The sequence below is a fragment of the Anomaloglossus baeobatrachus genome, chromosome 2, assembly GCF_048569485.1.
Source record: "Anomaloglossus baeobatrachus isolate aAnoBae1 chromosome 2, aAnoBae1.hap1, whole genome shotgun sequence".
Classification (NCBI taxonomy): domain Eukaryota; kingdom Metazoa; phylum Chordata; class Amphibia; order Anura; family Aromobatidae; genus Anomaloglossus; species Anomaloglossus baeobatrachus.
Window position 1 is genome coordinate 642,440,036 of NC_134354.1, and position 19,921 is coordinate 642,459,956.

The 19,921-nt window shown below is 46.5% G+C and overlaps 1 protein-coding gene across 2 annotated transcripts in view; it reads left to right on the forward strand.

Moving 5' to 3' along the window:
• Nucleotides 1-19,921, forward strand: part of TROAP (trophinin associated protein) — a 225,436-nt gene that overhangs the window by 167,662 nt on the left and 37,853 nt on the right. For both annotated transcript variants that reach the window (XM_075334410.1, XM_075334411.1), the window contains exons 13-14: nucleotides 18,061-18,123; nucleotides 18,257-18,530. In XM_075334410.1, the coding sequence (XP_075190525.1) occupies nucleotides 18,061-18,123; nucleotides 18,257-18,530 (337 nt within the window). The remainder of the gene's footprint in view (nucleotides 1-18,060; nucleotides 18,124-18,256; nucleotides 18,531-19,921) is intronic.

Sequence of the window (19,921 nt, forward strand, 5' to 3'; positions counted from 1 at the left end):
GGCCAGGTGGTGCCGCCGGTTTCCACTGCACAGATGACAGGGACAGAGTTTGCATGTTGGAATCAGCAAATCTCTGAGTAGCTTTCACATTCCAGGACTCAGTCTATGGACAGAGGGTCTGCTAAGATACTGGAAGCCTTGCAGTCCAGACCGAGAACACAGGGCCAGGGAGCTGTGAGTTCATCGCTCCCGGGTCCCTCTGGGTCGGTACAACAAGGGGCTCCTGGGGTAACACCCAGATCCCACGGTGAGAACTCCGTCACGGACCGCGGCCTCTGATAGGCTAAGCGGGCCCGCTGGGAACCTTCCCCGACTTCATCAGGAGTGCATGTTTCGATCACTCTAACTCCAGAGGGGCCGTCCAGAAGCACAGAACTTTACGGACAAGCGCTTACTAAGCGCCTTATTGACACGCGTTACCCTTTTCCCCCCTGACGTTGTTAAGGGTTGGGCTCAGTGTCACAGGGTGGATTCTCCAGTCTCTAGGCTGGCGGCTAGATCCGTAGGATTAGGGGCAGATGTCCATCTCTCACGATTGCCTGACGGGCAAATAAAGCTTATGATGAAATCCATCTATGAAGCCATAGTCGCATCTTTTGCTCCAGCCTTCGCAGCCGTGAGGGCACTCCAAGCTATCTCAGCTTCTCTGGCTGAGATTATTGCGGTTGCACATACCTCTGCCCCGCAGGTTGTGTCCTTCACTTCTCAGGCGTAGGTTTTTTCGTTCTACGCCATGAACGCCGTTCATGGACTCTGCGAGCCGTACAGCGGTAGCATCCACCAATTCGGTGGCAGTCTGCAGGGCCATGTGGCTACGTGAATGGAAGGCAGGCTCTGCTTCCAAGAAGTTCTTAACCGGTTTGCCATTTTCTGGCGACCGTTTGTTTGGCGAGCAATTGGATGAAGTTACTAGACAGTCCAAGGGAAAGGTCTCGTCCTTGCCCCAGTCCAAAGGTTTCGGTCATTTCGGTCCTCAGCAAAGTTCCGTTCCTCCACGTCCAACAGGTCAGAGGAGGGCTAGAGGAACTCTTCTGCATGACGGTCTAAGTCACAAGGCGGCTTCCTCATGACTTCGGCCTCACCAAGACCGCGTCCTCGGTCGGTGGCAGGCTCTCCCGCTTTTGCGACGCCTGGTGGCCACATGTCCAAGACCGATGGGTGAGAGACATTCTGTCTCACGGTTACAGGATAGAGCTCTGCTCTCGTCCTCCGACTCGTTTCTTCAAAACATCTCCGCCCCCCGAGCGAGCCGATGCACTTTTTCAGGCGGTGAACACTCTGAAGCCTCGATGTCACAAGGAGACTTCCTAGCATCAATTGACATGAAGGATGCTTATCTCCATGTGCCGATCGCACCCGAGCTTCAACGCTTTCTGCGTTTCGCCATCAGGGACGAACAAATTCAGTTCGTGGCACTGCCATTCGGCCTGGCGACAGCCCCACGGGTCTTCACCAAGGTCATGGCAGCAGTGGTGGCGGTCCTACACTCTCAGGGCCACTCGGTGATCACTTACCTAGACGATCTTCTAGTCAAGACACCCTCCTGGGTGGCATGTCAACACAACCTGACCATTGCTCTGGAGACTCTCCAGGGGTTCGGGTGGATCATCAAATTTCCAAGGTCAAAACTGACACCGACCCAATCACTGACTTGCCTCGGGATGGAGTTTCATACTCTCTCAGCGATAGTGAAGCTTCCGCTGCATAGTCAGCGTTCACTACAGACAGGGGTGCAATCTCTCCTTCGGGCCCAGTCACCCCTTGAGGCGCCTCATGCACTTTCTGAGGAAGATGGTGGCAGCAAGGGAGGCAGTTCCCTTGCGCAGTTTCGTCTGCGTCCGATTCTATCGGACACCGCAAATGGGACAGGAGGTCGACGTCCCTAGACAAGAACGTCTCTCTTTCCCTTGCAGCAAAACCTCTCTTCAGTGGTGTCTTCTTTCCACTTCCTGGGCGAAGGAAAAATCCTTCCGGCCCCCAGCCGGGGCTGTGGTCACGACGGACGCGAGTCTGTCAGGGTGGGGAGCGGTCTTCCTCCACCACTCGGCTCAGGGAACCTGGACTCCGACAGAGTCCTCCCTTCAGATCAACGTTCTGGAGATAAGGGCAGTGGATCTAGCCCTAAAGGTGTTCCAGCAATGGCTGGAGGGCAGGCAGATCCGAATTCAGTCGGACAACGCCACGGCGGTTGCGTACATCAACCACCAGGGCGGCACACGCAGTCGTCAAGCCTTCCGAGCAGTTCGGCGGATTCGGCTGTGGGCGGAAGCCACAGCCTCCACCATCTCCGCAGTTCACATCCCGGGCGTAGAAAACTGGGAAGCAGATTTTCTCAGTCGCCAGGGCATGGACGCAGGGGAATGGTCTCTTCACCCGGACGTGTTCTAGAGATCTGTTGCCGCTGGGGAACGCCGGACGTCGATCTAATGGCGTCTCGGCACAACAACAAAGTCCCGGCATTCATGGCTCGGTCCAAGGATCACAGAGCTCTGGCGGCAGACGCGCTAGTTCACGACTGGTCGCAGTTTCGACTGCCTTATGTATTTCCTCCTCTGGCACTACTGCCCAGAGTGTTACGCAAGATCAGGTCAGACTGTCGCCGCGCCATCCTCGTCGCTCCAGACTGGCCGAGGTGATCGTGGTACCCGGATCTGTGGCACCTCACGGTGGGTCAACCGTGGACACTCCCAGACCGACCAGACTTGCTGCCTCAAGGGCCATATTTCCTTCTGAATTCTGCGGCTCTAAACCTGACTGTGTGGCCATTGAATCCTGGCTCCTAGCGTCATCAGGGATATCTCCAGATGTCATTGCCACCATGAGACAGGCCAGGAAACCAACGTCCGCCAAGATCTATCACAGGACTTGGAGGATCTTCTTATCCTGGTGCTCTGATCAGGGTTTTACTCCCTGGCCGTTTGCCTTGCCCACTTTTCTTCTTTCCTTCAATCCGGAATGGACAAGGGCTTGTCTCTCGGCTCTCTCAAGGGACAAGTATCGGCGCTTTCCGGTCCCACCTTACAAGCGTCCGTTAACACCCTCGGATCTTAACAGGGTGCTGACGACTCTTCAGAAGCCACTTTTCGAGCCGATGCGGGATCTCTCTATCTCTCCTTTCGCAAAGGGTGGCCTTCCTAGTGGCAGTCACATCACTCAGAAGAGTGTCTCAGCTAGCAGCGCTGTCATGCAAAGCCCCCTTCCTGGTGTTTCACCAGCATAGGGTGGTTCTACGTCCGGTCCCGGACTTTCTCCCTAAGGTATCCCCGTTTCATCTCAATCAGGATATCGTCTTACCCTCTTTGGGTCCGCATCCAGTTCACCAATGTGAAAAGGATTTGCATTTATTAGATCTGGTTAGAGCACTCCGGCTCTACATTTCTCGCACGGCGCCCCTGCGCCGGTCTGATGCGCTCTTGTCCTTATCGCGGGCCAGAGTAAGGGATTTCAGGTTTTCAAGTCAACCTTGGCTCGGTGGATCAAGGAACCGATTCTTGAAGCCTACCGTTCTTTTAGGCTTCCGATTCCTGCAGGGCTGAAGGCCCATTCTACCAGAGCCGTCGGTGTCCTGGGCATTGCGACACCAGGCTACGGCTCGGCAGGTGCGTCAGGCGGCTACCTGGTCGAGTCTGCACACTTTCACGAAACACTATCAGGTGCATGCCGATGATTCGGCAGATGCCAGCCTAGGTAGGCGACTCCTTCAGGCGGCAGTTGCCCACCTGTAAGAGGGGGCCGTTTTTCGGCTCTTTTTATCGAGGTATTCTTTTACCCACCCAGGGATTGCTTTTGGACATCCCAATTATCTGGGTCTCCCAATGGAGCGACAAAGAAGGGAATTTTGTTTACTTACCGTAAATTCCTTTTCTTCTAGCTCCTATTGGGAGACCCAGCACCCGCCCCTGTTCCCTTCGGGCTGTTGTTCTTTTGTGTACACATGTTCATGTTGAATTGTTCTTTTGGTTCATGGTTTCAGTTCTCCGAACATCCTTCGGATTGAATTTACCTTAGACCAATTTATAAGTTTCCTCCTTCCTGCTTTGGCACCAAAACTGATGAGCCCGTGATGCACGGGAGGGTGTATAGCAGAGGGGAGGGGTTACACTTTTTAAAGTGTAATACTTTGTGTGGCCTCCGGAGGCAAAAGCTATACACCCAATTGTCTGGGTCTCCCAATAGGAGCTAGAAGAAAAGGAATTTACGGTAAGTAAACAAAATTCCCTTCTTTTCGCTTTATAAGACGCACTTTTGTTCCTTTGCTTTGATCTCCTGCACCCGCTCATATAATATGCACAGCCGCTGTCCATCTCCAATGGTGCTGAAATCGCACGCAGTGAGGGGCTGGGGCAGCGGTGCATAGTATATGAGCCTGCGTCCCAGTGTGATCGCACATGCCCACCCCTGTGTTAGATTTGGCCCCCAGGCTGCTGCTCATTCTAAAATAAAAAAGCTTTACTTACCCCTGCAGCGTTTCTCCCCGTGTCCCTGCTTCCACTGTGATCAGGCAGGCAGAGAGCTCAGCCTGCTGTGCCGATCACATGACCGCACTGAGAACCAGGAAGTGGAAGAACAGAAGCACGGAGCCAGACAGGAGGGAGCTCAGCGCTGGAGGAGATGAGGAAAGAGGGTTTTATTTTACTTTGGGCAGCAGCCTAGGGGCGATATCTGACACAGGGGGACTTGCGCGATCTATATAGGGGCCATGGGCAGCACTATGGGGGCGATATCTAACACAGGGGGACTTGTGCGATCTATAGGGACCATGGGCAGCACTATGGGGGCGATATCTAACACAGGGGGACTTGTGCGATCTATAGGGGCCATGGGCAGCACTATGGGGGCGATATCTAACACAGGGGGACTTGTGCGATCTATAGGGGCCATGGGCAGCAGCATGGGGGCGTTATCTAACACGGGAACGTGTGCAATCCATAGGGGACCATAGGCAGCACAGGGGAACGTGTGCCATCACAAGGGGGCTATATTCAATATAAGGGGGCCATATCCAGATTAAGGGGGCTAATTTTAGGATGGGGGGCTATGAGGGACATATACCCTATATGATTTGTTAGAGGGACACTGGCATTATAAGATGGACCCAATTTAACATTAAAAAAAAAATTCTCTTTTCCTTCACCAAATTTGGGGGTGCGTCTTATAATCATGTGCGTCTTATAAAGCGAAAAATACGGTGTGTGTGTGTATATATAATATATATATATATATATTATATAATATTATAGTGTGTGTATATAATGTATGTATATATAAATTAGTGTGTGTATGTGTGGGTAAAATAGTGTCTATATATGAATAAATATATGGGACAGCACTAAATTGATGTAAAACAGGGGGGAAGGTGACTGAAGATAAAGTGTAACATAGATCCTGCCTTTCACTTTAGCACTATCATATATAAGCTGCTTAATGCAAAAGCAGCAGTAAATAGCTAGCGGCACAAATAAAGGGAACCTGTCAGCAGAAATTTCGCAATTAAACTAAAAGATTCCCCTTCTGCAGCTCCTGGGCTGCATTCTAGAAAGGTTCCTGTTGCTATTGTGCCCCCTTTTGAGACCTAAATAAATACTTTATAAATTCTTACCTTTCTTGTATGCAAATCTTTTTTTTTTTTTTTTATGGTCACGGGGGCTGGCTGTCTTGCGTCCGTTATTCGCCCTACTGGCGACAGCCCCACGGGTTTTCACCAAGGTCATGGCAGCAGTGGTAGCCTGCACTCTCAGGGTCACTCTGTGATCCCTTACTTGGACGATCTACTTGTCAAGGCACCCTCTCAAGAGGCATGCCAACGCAGCCTGAACGTTGCGCTGGAGACTCTCCAGAGTTTCGGGTGGATCATCAACTTTTCAAAGTTAAATCTGACACCGACCCAATCACTGACATATCTTGGCATAGAGTTTTATACTCTCTCAGCGATAGTGAAGCTTCCGCTGGACAAACAGCGTTCACTACAGACGGGGGTGCAGTCTCTCCTTCAAGGCCAGTCACACCCCTTATGACGCCTCATGCACTTCCTAGCGAAGATGGTAGCAGCAATGGAGGCAGTCCCTTTCGCGCAGTTTCATCTGCGTCCACTTCAATGGGACATTCTCCGCCAAAGCGATGGGAAGTCGACGTCCCTAGACAGGAACGTCTCCCTTGCTCAGACGGTCAAGGACTCTCTTCAGTGGTGACTTCTTCCCACCTCATGGTCAAAAGGAAGGTCCTTCCTACCTCCATTCTGGACGGTGGTCACGACAGACGTGAGTCTGTCAGGGTGGAGAATAGTCTTTCTCCACCACAGGGCTCAGGGTACGTGGACTCAGCAGGAGTCCACCTCTCAGATCAATGTTCTGGAAATCTAAGCAGTGTATCTTGCCCTGCAAGCCTTCCAGCAGTGGCTGGAATGCAAACGGATCAGAGTTCAGTCGGACAACTCCACAGCGGTATCAATATAAGGTAAAGTCTGGCTCACTTGTCAAAAAGTAGGTGCCTCCGAGGAAATATCACAATACAGTAAAAAACAAATAACTCGGGCACACAAAAAAAGTTAGGAGTCTGAGGCAGAGTAGTACTTGAATTTCAGTTTGCGTGTTTATTGATGCAAAGGATCCAAAAATAAAACATCCAACGTTTCGGCCTTAACATACAGGCCTTCGTCAGAGAAAGTCTATTATATAGATAAACAGAAAAAATTGAATTAGTTATCTAAACAAAGTAATGTACATACCAGAAATGCTCAATATCGGGGTACACCATTAGGGGCAAAGAACACAAAACAATATCAACAAGCTTTAATACTGATAATTAATCTATGATGAACAAGGAGAATCTACATCATGAGTTGTAATGCTCTGTCTTTGAACAAATGTCCTCTAGAGGAGGTAACGGAACAACTGGCCGCTATATAGGAAAAACCACCCTAAACATGGTTATCAGAGAAATGAGACATACCTATATGATTGTAGGGAAAACGGTGTGTATATAATATACGAGATCTCCGTATACAAAAAAAGGATACCTAGAAATAGAAGGTAGTCAAATAACTGATCCGGCTGGACAATTTAGAAAAAAATTTTTTTCATATCAGAGAGTATAGTCAAAATATGAGAGGTGGAAAATGATTAGGAAAAGATCATATGAGCTGCAGAGAGATGAAGAAAAAAGAAGAAGAAGCAAGAAACACGGAAGAAAGAAGAGAGAAAGAAAAAGAAAGGAAGGGAGAAAAGGAAGGGAAAAAGAAAGAGAAACAAGGAACAAAGAAGTGTGGATAACCAGATGAAAAAATGGAAGAGGGGAAACAAGGGGCAGTATATAATTCTGAAGGTAAAGACAAATGGGGAATACCTCTGTTGACATCAATGGTACAACTGATAGCAAACAAAAGAAGTAAGAGTCACGTTAGAGAAGTGGAGTCCACTGTAAGACACTGTGAAAAGGGAAAATGCCAAGCCATAATATCTGTAATGCATAGTATTTTGGGGGAATGTATCCAAAGGATAAAATAAATCAATGTGTACCTACCCAGTTGCCGTACAAAAATTGCAGTAAAAATTGCTGGTATGGGAGGTGCCCCTATATTCAGAGGCAACCCGTATCAGGTATGATAACCTGTATAATCAATCAATATGAACAATTGATCAGTAGGTAATCTTACATTATAAAAGAGAAGAGTATGGACATAAAAAATCGGCACCTACCGGACGGTAGAAACATTATGTATTGAGGCACGGTGTGTGAACAACACCCTAAAGGTGTGAAAAAGCCATATGGTATAGTCTGCAGATAAAGGATTATGTCAAAATAAGTATATGTCCCTACGAATGCAGCTGTAATGAAATATAGCAAGGATATGACATGTCAAAGTACAAACCTTTATCCTGCTAAATAAGGCTAGGTATTAAAGCATCAACATCTAATGTTGTGGGGGAAATCAGTCGGACTCCTAAAGGAAAATATATGCAGATCCTAATGAGAATAGATATAGAGAATATAAGCATTTATAGCCAGAAGAGAAAGAGAAAGTAAACCGTCTGTACCTTGAATGGATAAAATCCTGTGTGGTGGCCGGTCCCCATGTGAATTCCTATGCTGCCTCTAGGAAGTGAGGAGTGCGCTTTTTAAAGGTGCCTAATGGCCCAGGTGTGTCAGTTCTATCAGGAAATCCTGCCTGTGCAACGCAGGGACAGACCGTGGCACGCACGCCGCTCATGCGCGGAACAACCCCCAGTGATCCTCGGCGCATGCGCGAGCGGCGGCCACAGCCGGCCCACGTGCGTATGTGATTGGCAGGGACAGGAAGCACATGTAAACCCAGAAATGAGAGTGCTGGAGCGCAAACAGTGAGTGGAACGCACGATCACCCATGCGCCGAAGGGCCAAGGGGCCGATCGGCGCATGCGCAAGCGGCGGCCACCGTATGTGAATGTTAAATAGGAGAAGTGGGCCGGGTGCGTGCGCAGACCGGCCGATGAGGCGGCCGAGACCGCGCATGCCTGGGCACACAAACGTCCATGTGATCCAGGTGAATGGTGCCGACAGGATATTGAGTGCCGTGACGAGATCATGGGAAAACTACAGCGCCTGTGAAAAAAAGACATAAGATAATTAGATAAAAGTAATGTACATAGCGCCACTGTAAAGAGATTTATAGGACACAGTAGTGATAAGCATAGGATTATAGATAATAAAGAAGAGTAAGAGACTGCATATAAAAGAATAAAAAAAGGAAAATAGAGCTGTATCTGAAAAAGGGTGAATTGTTTAAAAAGAGGAAAAAGAGTAAAGAATAGAGATAATAAATAAAGAGAATAAAAGTAAAAGGTAAAAATACACGAATAGGAATAAAACATATGAAAATGAAGGGCATAAAGATTTAGTAAAAAATCTCATATTCTCGGTTCAATCCCAAGGGTTCTAATGTTTGTAATGTAAAGATCCAATATGCCTCCCGTTCCTTAAGCTTCTGCACCCTATTACCCCCCCTCCTGGGTTGAGGTACTTGTTCCAAAACCTGGTAACGTAGCTGTGCTACCGTGTGGCCTGCCTGCAGAAAATGTGCGGGAATAGGTAGCAGTGTCTGCTTACACCTAATGGTTGATTTGTGTTTACTTATTCGGTCTCGGATATGTTGGGTAGTCTCCCCAACATACCCGAGACCGCAGGGACACTTAATCAAGTATACGACATATGTTGAATCGCAAGTGAAGAAGTTTCTTATGTGAAAGGTCTTACCGGTACGGGGGTGGGTGAAAGTACTCCCCTTTGTGACATTTGAACATTGAATACAATGTAGGCATGGGTAAGTGCCCGTACGGGCTGTCTGTAATGTCAATTGTAATGCCTGTTTACGCTGGGAGCCAATGTCTGCCCGCACTAAAGTGTCCTTCAGATTTTTTGGACGCTTATTGCAAAACAGAGGTCTGTTTTGAAACTCAGATGTTGGGATAAGCCTGGCCTAAAAGCGACCAGTGTTTCAGGATAACCCCCTTAACCTGTGCCTGAAAGGGATGATAGGTAGCGACAAAGGTGGCTCTAGGGCCTTGAACCGGACTTGACCGTCTAATAGTAGACTGTGGTGTCGCGACGTTCTGTGGATATCCCCTGGCTATAAATTTAGCACTCATTTCAACCCGACGTCTTTCTCGTGTGTCAGGATCTGACACAATGCGGTCAACCCTTTTAATCTGAGAGGATGGTAAAGCCCACTTAATGTGACTAGGATGAGCACTAGTGTAGTGTAGCAAACTATTCCTGTCCGTGGATTTGGTGTACAGATCAGTTGAAATGGTGCCATCAGGTGATTTCAAGACGAGTACGTCAAGAAAATTGATCTTATATTGGTCTGAATGTAGGGTAAACTTGAGATTGGGTAGACAGCTGTTCAAATCCGAAAAGAATGTACTTAGATCAGCAGGGTCACCGTGCCAAACCATGAAAATGTCGTCTATATATCTGCGCCATGTAACGACGTGTGCCGAGAACATAGGATGAGAGTAGACGAACGTTTCCTCGAAATGCGCCATAAAGATATTAGCATATGGTGGTGCTACATTTGATCCCATGGCGGTCCCCTGAATTTGCAAATAGAATTGGTCTTGAAATAGAAAAAAATTATTATGTAACACTATTGTCAAAAGGTCAATGACCAACTTCTTTTGATGGGGGGATAGTCCACCATGTTTGTCCAAGAATAACTCGACAGCGTCAATACCCTGCTGGTGATTAATGCTTGTGTAAAGACTTGTCACATCCAGAGTAACCAGAATGTCGTCACTGGAGATATTACTAGATGTCCTGAGAAAATGGAGGAAATCATTAGTATCCTTAATATATGATTGAATAGTTGGTACCAGGGGGTTCAGAATCCTCTCAAGTGTGATCGCCAAAGGTGATAAAATGGAATCCGTTGAAGCCACAATGGGACGTCCAGGTGGTTTATTCAAGTTTTTGTGAATTTTGGGCAGAGTGTAAAACACTGGTGTGATGGGAAAATCTTTCATAAGGAATTCGGATAGTTTTTTATCAATGGTACCAAGTTGTATATGTTCAGTAATAAGGTGTCTAATAAGATCCCTGATCCTTGATGTCGGATCATGTGAAATGGGCTTATACGTGGTGTAATCATTCAATTGCCCCTGTATCTCAGAGACATAGTAGGATTTGTCCATTACTACAATAGCACCGCCTTTATCGGCCGGTTTAATGACTAATTTCTGGTTACTCTTAAGACCATCAAGGGCCTGAGATTCCTCAGATGTAAGATTGTGACGGACCTGCAAGTGACCATGTTTTATATCATTAATGACCTTTCTGGTGTCAGAGCTAACCAGACTAATGAAAGTTTCGATCGGATGATATGTCTTAGGTGGTTGAAAAGAACTAGGAATAGTTAATTTCAGATCCTTGAGTCGAAATGTTCCTGGAGTCGTGGTAAGTGGAACAGTCTCACCAGAGTCCAGGGACTGAAAGTGTGTTTTTAATCTGAGGGACCGGAAGAACCGTCTAAGTTCCTGGTCCAGGGTAAATTCGTTAAATGTCGGGGTGGGACAGAAGGAGAGACCCTTCTGTAATACGTCGGACTCTGTTGGTGATAAATGGTAGGACGAAATGTTGTATAGGATGTTGGTCCTACCTGAGAACGAGTCGTGACCTTGTATGGAGCCCCTTGGTTTCCTTTTCCCCCGCCTTGTCTTTCTCTTTGGGGACGTCTTGGCCCTAAAAAAGAAGGGGAAGGCCCACGGGACTGGCTGTGATCGCTATCAGAGCTAGTGGAACCCTGAAAAGTCCCATAGTAGGGTTGTCGTCGATCCTGAGGATCCTGAAATCGCCATTTGTAGATACGATTTTTTGAATAGTCCTCCTGGTCTCTGATGTATTTAGCTCTTTTCCTATCTTGTAGTGTTTTCTTAAAGTCCGTCAATGAATCTTGTGTCCGCGTTTTCATGGTGTTCCATTCGTTGGGTGGAAGAGTGTTGGATAGTTGATCTTCAATGCTTCGAATTTTATCACCAACATCTCTGAGTTGATGTTGTAAGAATTCAATGGTGAGGATCATGATATCCATTGAGCACTTGTTAAGTATACTTTCAAACTTGTCACAATAGGTAGTATCGTCAGCAAATAGTGTAGGACGGAGGGGAACCCGTAACCCACGGGGTATTCTTTTGACTTTATGATATTCCGCCAAAGTTATAGAGTGTAATTCAAAGGCAATTTGCTTACGAAGAATCTTCTCATAATCCCTTGTTCTTGTTTCTTCAGCCGGAATGGATAGAAAAGTGTTAGGAGTGGTAACCTGAGCCAAAATAGAAGAGGTTTCCTCCTCGTTATATGAGAAAGTAGAAAATGACATCCTGAAAAAATGAAAAATTCAATCAAGGAGCCCAGACTAAAATAGTCAGTATCAATATAAGGTAAAGTCTGGCTCACTTGTCAAAAAGTAGGTGCCTCCGAGGAAATATCACAATACAGTAAAAAACATAACTCGGGCACACAAAAAAAAGTTAGGAGTCTGAGGCAGAGTAGTACTTGAATTTCAGTTTGCTTGTTTATTGATGCAAAGGATCCAAAAATAAAACCCTGCTGATCTAAGTACATTCTTTTCGGATTTGAACAGCTGTCTACCCAATCTCAAGTTTACCCTACATTCAGACCAATATAAGATCAATTTTCTTGACGTACTCGTCTTGAAATCACCTGATGGCACCATTTCAACTGATCTGTACACCAAATCCACGGACAGGAATAGTTTGCTACACTACACTAGTGCTCATCCTAGTCACATTAAGTGGGCTTTACCATCCTCTCAGATTAAAAGGGTTGACCGCATTGTGTCAGATCCTGACACACGAGAAAGACGTCGGGTTGAAATGAGTGCTAAATTTATAGCCAGGGGATATCCACAGAACGTCGCGACACCACAGTCTACTATTAGACGGTCAAGTCCGGTTCAAGGCCCTAGAGCCACCTTTGTCGCTTCCCATCATCCCTTTCAGGCACAGGTTAAGGGGGTTATCCTGAAACACTGGTCGCTTTTAGGCCAGGCTTATCCCAACATCTGAGTTTCAAAACAGACCTCTGTTTTGCAATAAGCGTCCAAAAAATCTGAAGGACACTTTAGTGCGGGCAGACATTGGCTCCCAGCGTAAACAGGCATTACAATTGACATTACAGACAGCCCGTACGGGCACTTACCCATGCCTACATTGTATTCAATGTTCAAATGTCACAAAGGGGAGTACTTTCACCCACCCCCGTACCGGTAAGACCTTTCACATAAGAAACTTCTTCACTTGCGATTCAACATATGTCGTATACTTGATTAAGTGTCCCTGCGGTCTCGGGTATGTTGGGGAGACTACCCAACATATCCGAGACCGAATAAGTAAACACAAATCAACCATTAGGTGTAAGCAGACACTGCTACCTATTCCCGCACATTTTCTGCAGGCAGGCCACACGGTAGCACAGCTACGTTACCAGGTTTTGGAACAAGTACCTCAACCCAGGAGGGGGGGTAATAGGGTGCAGAAGCTTAAGGAACGGGAGGCATATTGGATCTTTACATTACAAACATTAGAACCCTTGGGATTGAACCGAGAATATGAGATTTTTTACTAAATCTTTATGCCCTTCATTTTCATATGTTTTATTCCTATTCGTGTATTTTTACCTTTTACTTTTATTCTCTTTATTTATTATCTCTATTCTTTACTCTTTTTCCTCTTTTTAAACAATTCACCCTTTTTCAGATACAGCTCTATTTTCCTTTTTTTATTCTTTTATATGCAGTCTCTTACTCTTCTTTATTATCTATAATCCTATGCTTATCACTACTGTGTCCTATAAATCTCTTTACAGTGGCGCTATGTACATTACTTTTATCTAATTATCTTATGTCTTTTTTTCACAGGCGCTGTAGTTTTCCCATGATCTCGTCACGGCACTCAATATCCTGTCGGCACCATTCACCTGGATCACATGGACGTTTGTGTGCCCAGGCATGCGCGGTCTCGGCCGCCTCATCGGCCGGTCTGCGCACGCACCCGGCCCACTTCTCCTATTTAACATTCACATACGGTGGCCGCCGCTTGCGCATGCGCCGATCGGCCCCTTGGCCCTTCGGCGCATGGGTAATCGTGCGTTCCACTCACTGTTTGCGCTCCAGCACTCTCATTTCTGGGTTTACATGTGCTTCCTGTCCCTGCCAATCACATACGCACGTGGGCCGGCTGTGGCCGCCGCTCGCGCATGCGCCGAGGATCACTGGGGGTTCCTCCGCGCATGAGCGGCGTGCGTGCCACGGTCTGTCCCTGCGTTGCACAGGCAGGATTTCCTGATAGAACTGACACACCTGGGCCATTAGGCACCTTTAAAAAGCGCACTCCTCACTTCCTAGAGGCAGCATAGGAATTCACATGGGGACCGGCCACCACACAGGATTTTATCCATTCAAGGTACAGACGGTTTACTTTCTCTTTCTCTTCTGGCTATAAATGCTTATATTCTCTATATCTATTCTCATTAGGATCTGCATATATTTTCCTTTAGGAGTCCGACTGATTTCCCCCACAACATTAGATGTTGATGCTTTAATACCTAGCCTTATTTAGCAGGATAAAGGTTTGTACTTTGACATGTCATATCCTTGCTATATTTCATTACAGCTGCATTCGTAGGGACATATACTTATTTTGACATAATCCTTTATCTGCAGACTATACCATATGGCTTTTTCACACCTTTAGGGTGTTGTTCACACACCGTGCCTCAATACATAATGTTTCTACCGTCCGGTAGGTGCCGATTTTTTATGTCCATACTCTTCTCTTTTATAATGTAAGATTACCTACTGATCAATTGTTCATATTGATTGATTATACAGGTTATCATACCTGATACGGGTTGCCTCTGAATATAGGGGCACCTCCCATACCAGCAATTTTTACTGCAATTTTTGTACGGCAACTGGGTAGGTACACATTGATTTATTTTATCCTTTGGATACATTCCCCCAAAATACTATGCATTACAGATATTATGGCTTGGCATTTTCCCTTTTCACAGTGTCTTACAGTGGACTCCACTTCTCTAACGTGACTCTTACTTCTTTTGTTTGCTATCAGTTGTACCATTGATGTCAACAGAGGTATTCCCCATTTGTCTTTACCTTCAGAATTATATACTGCCCCTTGTTTCCCCTCTTCCATTTTTTCATCTGGTTATCCACACTTCTTTGTTCCTTGTTTCTCTTTCTTTTTCCCTTCCTTTTCTCCCTTCCTTTCTTTTTCTTTCTCTCTTCTTTCTTCCGTGTTTCTTGCTTCTTCTTCTTTTTTCTTCATCTCTCTGCAGCTCATATGATCTTTTCCTAATCATTTTCCACCTCTCATATTTTGACTATACTCTCTGATATGAAAAAATTTTTTTTCTAAATTGTCCAGCCGGATCAGTTATTTGACTACCTTCTATTTCTAGGTATCCTTTTTTTGTATACGGAGATCTCGTATATTATATACACACCGTTTTCCCTACAATCATATAGGTATGTCTCATTTCTCTGATAACCATGTTTAGGGTGGTTTTTCCTATATAGCGGCCAGTTGTTCCGTTACCTCCTCTAGAGGACATTTGTTCAAAGACAGAGCATTACAACTCATGATGTAGATTCTCCTTGTTCATCATAGATTAATTATCAGTATTAAAGCTTGTTGATATTGTTTTGTGTTCTTTGCCCCTAATGGTGTACCCCGATATTGAGCATTTCTGGTATGTACATTACTTTGTTTAGATAACAACTAATTCAATTTTTTCTTTCTGTTTATCTATATAATAGACTTTCTCTGACGAAGGCCTGTATGTTAAGGCCGAAACGTTGGATGTTTTATTTTTGGATCCTTTGCATCAATAAACAAGCAAACTGAAATTCAACTACTACTCTGCCTCAGACTCCTAACTTTTTTTTGTGGGCCCGAGTTATTTGTTTTTTAACTCCACAGCGGTAGCATACATCAACCACCAAGGCAGAATACGCAGTCGGCAAGCCTCCCAAGAAGTCCGGCGGACTCTGATGTGGGTGGAAGACAGAGCATCCACCATATCCGCAGTTCACATCCCGGGCGTAGAAAACTGGGAAGCAGACTTCCTCAGTCGCCAGGGTATGGACGCAGGGGAATGGTCCCTTCACCCGGACGTGTTTCAGGAAATCTGTCGCCGTTGGGGAAGGCCGGACGTCGACCTAATGGCGTCCCGGCACAACAACAAGGTCCCAACTTTCATGGCACGGTCTCGCGATCACAGAGCTCTGGCGGCAGACGCCTTAGTGCAAGATTGGTCGCAGTTCCAGCTGCCCTATGTGTTTCCCCCTCTGGCACTGTTGCCCAGAGTGCTACGCAAGATCAGCTCCGATTGCCGCCGCGCCATCCTCGTCGCCCCAGACTGGCAGAGGAGGTCGTGGTACCCGGATCTGTGGCATCTCACGGTCGACCAGCCGTGGGCACTACCAGACCGGCCAAACTTACTGTCCCAAGGGCCGTTTTCCATCTGAATCCTACGGCCCTGAACCTGACTGGGTGGCCATTGAGTCCTGGATCCTAGCGTCTTCAGGATTATCTCATGACGTCATTGCCACCATGTGACGGGCTAGGAAGCCGACGTCTGCCAAGATCTACCACTGGACGTGGAAGATATTCTTACCTTAGGGCTCTGCTCAGGGAGTGTCTCCCTGGCCATTTGCATTGCCTACTTTCTTTCCTTCCTGCAATCTGGTTGGGAAACAGGTTTGTTGCTCGGCTCCCTTAAAGGACAAGTTCCAGCGCTGTCTGTATTCTTTCAGAAGCGCCTAGCACGACTTCCTCAGGTACGCACGTTCCTGCAGGGGGTTTGTCACATTGTCCCTCCGTACTGAGGCTGTTAGACCCATGGGGTCTGAACAGGGTACTAATTGCTCTCCAGAAGCCGCCCTTCGAGCCTCTGAGGGATGTTTCACTTTCTCGACTGTCACAGAAAGTGGCCTTTCTGGTAGCGGTCACGTCTCTTCGGAGAGTGTCCGAGCTAGCAGCGCGGTCATCCAAAGCTCCCTTCCCGGTGTCTCACCAAGACAAGGTAGTGCTGCGCCCGATTCCGGAGTTTCTCCCTAAGGTGGTATCCCCTTTTCATCACAATCAGGATATCTCCTTACCTTCTGTTTGTCCTTATCCATTTCATCGATATGAAATGGATTTGCATTGTTGGATCTGGTGAAGAGCACTCAGAATTTACATTTCCCGCACGGCGCCCCTGCGCCGATCGGATGCACTCTTTGTCCTTGTCACTGGTCAGCGCAAGGGGTCGCAGGCTGCCAAATCCACCCTGGCTCGATGGATCAAGGAACCAATCCTTGAAGCCTACCGTTCTGCTGGGCTTCCGGTTCCATCAGGGCTGAAGGCCCATTCTACCAGAGCCGTGGGTGCGTCCTGGGCATTACGGCACCAGGCTACGGCTCAGCAGGTGGGCCAGGCGGCTACCTGGGCGAGTCCGCACACCTTCTCAAAGCGTTATCAGGTGCATGCCTACGCTTAGGCGGATGCCAGCCTAAGTAGAAGAGTCCTGCAGGCGGCGGTTGCCTCCATGTAGGGAAGGGCTGTTTTTACAGTCCAAACTTGAGGTATTAATTTACCCACCCAGGGACTGCTTTTGGACGTCCCAATCGTCTGGGTCTCCCAATGGAGCGCCGAAGAAGAAGGGAATTTTGTTACTTACCGTAAATTCCTTTTCTTCTAGCTCCAATTGGGAGACCCAGCACCCGCCCCTGTTTCCTTCGGGATTTTTGGTTTGTTCGGGTACACATGTTGTTCATGTTGAATGGTTTCAGTTCTCCGATGTTCCTTCGGATTGAATTTGTTTAACCAGTTATTGGCTTTCCTCCTTCTTGCTTTTGCACTAAAACTGAGCAGCCCGTGATCCCACGGGGGGTGTATAGCCAGAAGGGGAGGGGCCTTACACTTTTTAGTGTAATACTTTGTGTGGCCTCCGGAGGCAGTAGCTATACACCCAATCGTCTGGGTCTCCCAATTGGAGCTAGAAGAAAAGGAATTTACGGTAAGTAACAAAATTCCCTTCTTTGTTTCCATTTTTCTCCAAATAGTCTTCAGCCAGGTCGACTGTAAAGTGGGCTGATGAGCGATTCCCTTCATCTGAGTCTCTTTGTGAACAAGAACCCAAAATAGTGAGTGTATTAGTAAAGATTTAACTAACTTTTTTTTTTTTTTTTTTCCCTGATGGGAAGTTCTGCTGTTGGATCTTGGGCGAGTGATATAGCAAGCATAATGATGAGATTCGTCAACGTATACTACGCTAGAGAAATACAAGCAACTATGGAGCCCATTTGCGACCAAAATTGTCAGCTTTGTAGAACTAGTTGGGCTGTTTTTGTGTTGAGGGCTATGGTGGTTCTTGGTGCCAAGCTTCTATAACAAAAGTAGTATGTTGTGATGTCCCCTGACAGAAAACATATGGATAGCCATTATTATAGATACAGAATGGTAGGAAAGATCCTTTTAAATTTAACTGTATTTCTTTTTGTTATAGGACAAAGTGGCAATTCAATTGTTCTTAGATGGTGAATGTCCAGGAGAACCTAACAAGAAAACGGTGAGCCATTCTGATATTCCCTTTAACTCCATAATACAAGCACGGAATAATGCCATATTGATGACCCTGAACATGTCTATGTATCTGTTAATATAAGATTGCGTAAGTAATAAACTGATGTCTTTCTGAGCAGGAATCTGCAGAAGAAGCTGATCGCTTGAAATGGCCTGAAAAGAGAAATGGAGCAACTCTGTCTTGGAACTCCGAAAACAACGCTGATGTATCTGCTCGGGTGTCACAGGACTTGACAGTACATACAGCCATGCTCCCTCCTGCACCTTTATCACTCTCCAATACCGCTGACCCTCTTGTGCAGTATCCCAGTATTGTCCCATGTATAAAGACTTCTCTGCCACTCTCCTTTCTCTCCCATCCAGTTGTACAAGCTTTGCAACCTAATACTTTGGGTAAGATACATTCATATTGTGTAGGTAATGGACCTTTACTCTTACGGTCAAAGTTTGAAGCTTATGATTTGAACGCTCCCAGTAAGATACTGTTTAGGCTATATTAGGACCGGGCTGGGCAAAGTGTGGCTGCGTGTCATATCTGGCTGTTCCAGTTCAGCCCAGGGACCAAGAAAGCCAAAGGTCTGAAACTGTTGGCTTGCGGGCCGCACAATACCCTCCCACGCCACCTGTCCGACACCACTCTCTCTGATGTGACCACGATCTGTATCCACAGAGTGCAGACAGAGGGGAACACATTAATGGAGGAGGGGCTGCTGGCTCTGTCTTACAGCAATCTGCGTGAGGCACAGCAGACGTGACGTCAGTACGTGTGCTGTGCAGAGCAGCTGTACACCGGAGATATGAGCAGAGCGGCAGGGAAACGGGAGCAAAGGGAGTATGTGGTGGTGTTTTTTTTTTTGTTTTTTTTTTTAACCATTCCCCCCCCCACCCCCCCCCTTCAATGTGTATGGGATGCTTGAATGTATAAGGAGGGCATATGTTAATATTAATATTGAGCATAATTAATTTCAGCCTATTGATTTGGCCCTCCACTCCAGTCACACTCTCTCATGGCCACTCAGAAAACTTAATTGCTTACCCCTGTATTAGGATATTTATTTTTCAGATGTTTTTTCCAACATTTCAAGTTAACCCTTATCCACCTTTTCCCATAGTCCCATAGACACGTCCATGCCCACCTCTTTTATTCCAGTCTGGCATTAGAGGCTTGTTCTCGAGATCGGAGCTGGGCCTTTTGGTCATACCACTTCTTATCACCAATTTATCTCCTGCCCTTGTGAAAGGTGATGTTGTTTGTTATAAGCCAAATCAGTGTCTCTTGTTTGACAGTGGAGTTCCTGATTTTATACCCCTTTTGTTGCTCAAAGGCCCCAATTTTGGAATGTTCAATCAATCTTTGTTCATTTATGGTACTACAGGAGTATTCACTTGAAAGAGGCCACTTTCGCTAGGACAAGGCAATCTGCATGAAACAACGCGCAATGTGCTCCTTAGCCAGGATGCCCCAGTTTTGGAGCAAAGAGATGGACAGCCGTTGTTAAAATTTACCTCATTCTGCTGCATACCACCATATCCTTTCAATCACTCACTTGACGGCTCATCAAGAAGGTGATACAGTATTGGAAAACGCATCTTCAGTTTGCAAAGCTTTTTGCAAACAAAAATTTGTTTAAGCAATGCAAGAGTGAAATATAGTAAAAAATATGATTGTGACGTAACCTCAAACAGTTATTCAGAAGAAGATACTAAAGCTAGAAGCAAAGAGGTTATTGATCCTTATGCCAGAGGCCATTCAAACGTGTAGCCACACACAATGGATGACGTGC